Below are 4627 nucleotides of genomic sequence, written 5' to 3'. Positions count from 1 at the left end.
GATATTCTTGATGTCATCCCACAACTCTTCTGGTCTTTGGTCTTTAGTGTTTAATTCATCAAATCTGTTCTTCAGATGATCTCTAAATTCAGAAGGGATAAATTCAAGATCATAGTTTGACTCTCGTAGATTTGTTTTCATTTTCTTCAGCTTTAATTTGAATTTGCATATCAGTAATTGATGGTCTGTTCCACAGTCTGTACTATGTACTAAAAAGCTTCAAAAAGTACATGGAAAATGGAATGAAAGGATAATGGAATTTTTCCCTGAACTTTTTGAAGCTGTCTCACACATTAGTGGAACTGAATGCAGTTGAATGTGTAAACATCAAGCCAAGGCTTCACCAATTAACTGACCAAAGCAAAAGATGATCTTTCATTCACATATTAGGCTTTGCCTACTTTCATTCTGAATCAAATGGGAAGCATAGTAACAACCTGAAGTTTTGAGTGGTAATCATTTTCAAAGGGACATTCTGTTGAGTAGAGAAAAATGCATAGTGAAGACGAGGAAAATGAATGGTTATTGCCTGGTTTTAAAGCCCATTGAAGAATTTATTAATAAACTATAGCATAGAGATACTAAAGGACATTCAAACGTACCTCTAAGATTCCAAAGTAGTTCAATACCCCAGTAAATTTGAAATTATGAGTTATTTTTGGCAAGAAAATCTTTAATTTGGTAGATCATTTTCAAGATAGCAACAAGAGACTGACTATTGTATGCATCATTCTCAGCATAGCACATTCCTCAAATTTTCAAGGTCAAGATAGCATAAACCACTCATAACAAATGAGCAGGAATATAAAGAATAGTTACTGATAGCAATTGTTTAATGTTCTAATCTAATCTAATGAAATCCCAGAGGTAGAGGGCCAGTCCTAGCCTTCCTGTCCAGGGACAGTGCCTGTAATCAACCCATAAAAGTAAGTACTTGACCACAATTAAAGAACATGGGTGAGAGAAGACCTTGTCTCACTTTGTATCTCAAACCTTTAAGATGTTCTAAGTCTGACCACATTGATCACCTTAAACATTAGATTCAGAAATACTTTTCAACATTCATCTGACAGTAACAAAGTTTTATACTCTGAAAACTTTAATTTTAATGGATGTAGGATGTTTGATGTAAAGGAAACCTTGGCCTCCTTGTTTTATATATGGGGTAACTGAGATCCTAAGAAGCTTCATGGTTCAACCTATGCCAACTGGAGGCAGGCCAAGAGCCCAGCCTCAACTCCTGTGGTGTTATGTTCCCCTCTCAGCCTCCCCACTCCCTTGGCTCTGAGCAGTTGCTATGAATTACAGTGAGCCAAGGCCACACACTGAGGTTACACAGACACCCATGCCCTTATTAAAGATCTCAGTTGGTAGGAAGGAAGGGGGTCTAGTGCAAGTTTGGCTGCCTGTGACCAACACCATTGCCAGTTGAGGTCTTTGTAATGTTTCAATGGTTACCCTGAGTTTTCTACGTTGTTGTTAAGTGCCACTGAGCCAATTTTGCCTCCTAGTGACCCTCTATAGGTTTCCGAGGAGTGGCTGTTCAGTTTGAACCACTAACCTTGAGGTCTAGTGCTTATCCTACAGCACCACACCAGGCCTCCTGAGTTTTCTATATGTGCCTATATTTCCAAATAGCTGACATGTGGGTTGGTCCTCACTGTGTGCACTCAGAATCCTCTGCAATTCTGTGCAGTTCAGCCATCATCTTTGATCTTCTCTCATGTGTCAGACTTAGATGCTGAGAGAACCAAGACAGATAAGACACTGACCTTGCACTCAAAGAATAGAATGCTCAGTGGGGGCATTAGACACACATTCTCTTTTCTTATTGTACTTACAAAAAGTGGAAACAAATTAGCATAGTATGCAGAGAAATTATTTTTCTCACCCAATGATGTAGCAAAATTAGAATTCATCTAAGAAAAACTACAATAGTGAAAAGGAAATGAACTTTGAAGTCACACACCCAGGATTAAATCCTGGGGTCCCATAGCTTAGCTGTGTGATCTTATAGATGTTACTTTACCTTTCCAAGTCTCAGTTTATAAGGGTATTTATACCTGTTTCACAAGATTGTTGAAATTAATTTTATGAGATAATTTATGTGACATGGCACAGTGATTGATGTTCAGTAAATATATGGGAGGGACCTACTGTGTCAAATTAATTCATAGAACATACTCTATAGGTACACACACACATGAGAAAAAATTGAAAAAATACCATTACACTTTTCAGTGAAAATAAAAAGTAAGTAGTCTTCTATTTAACAATGGGAGTCCTGCTGTGGGCTCAGGCCCTGGATTACAGTCAGTTTGAACCACAATGTCAACTATTCACCTCTCTTGCTGCTCCTTGGAAACCCTATATATGGGTCACTATGGGTCGGAACCAACTCGACGGCATTTAACAAGTTAATTAGTATAATGATGAACAAGAAAATTTGTTAATTATATTAAATCCCAAAACTAAAAAAGAGGAAGACCTTCAGTAACAAGTGGCTGCAACAATGACCTCATTGTAAAGATGGCCCCAAACCAGGCACCATTTTGTTTTGTTATATATGAGATGGAACCAACTAGAAAACACCGAACAACACCAAACAACAAAAACAACAGACAGAATCCCATCACTGTTGATGCTTTTATGAGAAACCCTCATTTTTTTTTATGTTTGAACTTTGCTCTGACTTGCATTCTGTTTTTTTGTTTTCTTTTCATAGTGCCAGTATGTATACCTACATCAGTGTGTAAGAGATGTTCTCAGAGCAAGGAAGCTACGGAGCGAACAAGAAAACCCCTTGTTTCCAATCTATGAAAATGTGAATCCAGAGTATCACAGAGGTAGGAGTTGACATCATTGCCTGTTAAGTTCATTTGCCAAAATATCATCAGTCTTTGGTTGTTGTTCACCAGTAACACCCTAAAGTTCAGCAGTGGACTAAGTACACCATGGGGCATCCCCTTAATAAAATATGATGCAGTCCTAAAGAATGATATATTTAAGGAGTAACATGGATATATTTATAAATAAGTAAAAAAATCAGAATGTAAAATAAACAGAAACAATGCATAGGGAAGAAAAAAACGGGGAAAATATACTAAAATAGTGTAACAATATTTCTCTGAGCAATAGAAATATACGAAGGGATTTCAAAAAGTTCATAGAAAAATTCTATTAGCATTTAATTCCATTTTTCCCCATGAGCTTTTTGAAGCCCCCTCGTATATATTTTTTTCTTCTAGTTTATTTTCTAAATTATCTAGAATAAGCATGTAACATATCTATATAAATTATATCTGTAATTGTTTAAGAGAAAGATCCCCCTCCATGCCTTTTCCCTCTCCATTCCATCTATAAAACTTAGTTCAGTGAAAAATATGAAAGTGCTGCTATTTAAAGGCGTTCTTTGTAAATCACATAATCCTTTTGTACTGTAAATAATGAATCCCTAAATTATCTGTATAGTAAATTAAGGCTTTCACATGTCAGATTCTTCAAGAAGCTCCTAGATACAGGGGTTCTAGGGGATCTTGGAGGTTCCTTAATGTTGTTTTGATTTGTTGGAGAGTTTTTTTGTTTTATAAAAATATTCTTGGGTACTCCTAAAGAAAGCCAACTGTAATATACAAAAAGATAACCAGCAGGCATCTGAAGGGCGTAGTTTTGGAACTAACTTGAACTCACAAAGCTGTATAGACTGAATTAATTATTTGCTATTCTGAACCTGTGGCCTCATTTGTAAAATCAAGTCAGAAAGGGTCAGAATAGGACAGAACAGAATAGTCTCTTTTACTGTTGTCTGGTGCTGTCAAATCAGTTCTGACTCATGGTGACCTTGGATAGGGTTTCCAAAGCTGTAAATCTTTGGGGAGCAGAAAGCTTCCTCTTTCTCGTAAGGAGTGGTTGGTGGATTTCAACTCCAGACCTTGTGACTAGCCGTCAAGTCTTATCCTACAGCATCATGAACACTCCTTATCTCTTTCATTGTTGTTGTGATGTACTGTTGCGTCAGTTCTGACCCATAACAACCCTGTCTAGGGATTCCAAGGAGCAGCTGGTGAGCTTGAACCGCTGACCTTGAAGTTCAAATGGCTTTGCAGTTTAACGCATTCGAATATAAAATTTCATAGCCCCTACTGGAATGACGTCTCCCTAAATCATATTGAGCTTTAATTGCTTCTGTTAGTCTTTCCCATTTGTAATCTTAGTAAGTAGAAAAAACAGCTACATCACACCCTACCATAATCTCTAATTGTACTGTCCTTCTTTTCAGATGCAGTCTATTCAAGGCATTAAGAATGTACCCAAAGATCTCTTGGATAAAAACTATTCACTGTGTGATTGGTTAAGAAATTTGCTTCGTGCCCTAGAAAGGTGCAGGCTGTTTCTGTTGATACTATGTATAATTTATTAATCTGAAGAATTTATGTAATTTAAAGGTAACATATCATTGTACATAGTTATATTTTGTAGTTTCTTCTTGTAAATATGTATTTTTCATAATGTCTAATATTAAGCTTTATATAATACAATTTTTCCACACGAAAGTGTTCCTGGATTGTTCTACATAAACTCATTTAATTTGTATGGCAGGACTATGTGTATAGTGATGGATACAGAG

The 4627-nt window shown here is 36.5% G+C and overlaps 1 protein-coding gene across 3 annotated transcripts in view; it reads left to right on the top strand.

The window, feature by feature from the left end:
* Positions 1-4384, top strand: part of PTPRB (protein tyrosine phosphatase, receptor type, B) — a 117254-nt gene extending 112870 nt beyond the window's left edge. For all 3 annotated transcript variants that reach the window (XM_006859556.1, XM_006859555.1, XM_006859554.1), the window contains 2 exons: positions 2726-2846; positions 4280-4384. In XM_006859556.1, coding sequence (XP_006859618.1) covers positions 2726-2846; positions 4280-4302 — 144 coding nt within the window. In that variant the 3' untranslated portion in view covers positions 4303-4384. The remainder of the gene's footprint in view (positions 1-2725; positions 2847-4279) is intronic.
* The last annotated feature ends 243 nt before the right edge of the window (positions 4385-4627 follow it).

This window comes from Chrysochloris asiatica, unplaced genomic scaffold (genome assembly GCF_000296735.1).
Source record: "Chrysochloris asiatica unplaced genomic scaffold, ChrAsi1.0 scaffold00033, whole genome shotgun sequence".
In the NCBI taxonomy this organism is placed as follows: domain Eukaryota; kingdom Metazoa; phylum Chordata; class Mammalia; order Afrosoricida; family Chrysochloridae; genus Chrysochloris; species Chrysochloris asiatica.
The sequence above is the reverse complement of the archived record's forward strand: the minus strand, read 5'-3'. Positions and strand labels throughout refer to the sequence as shown.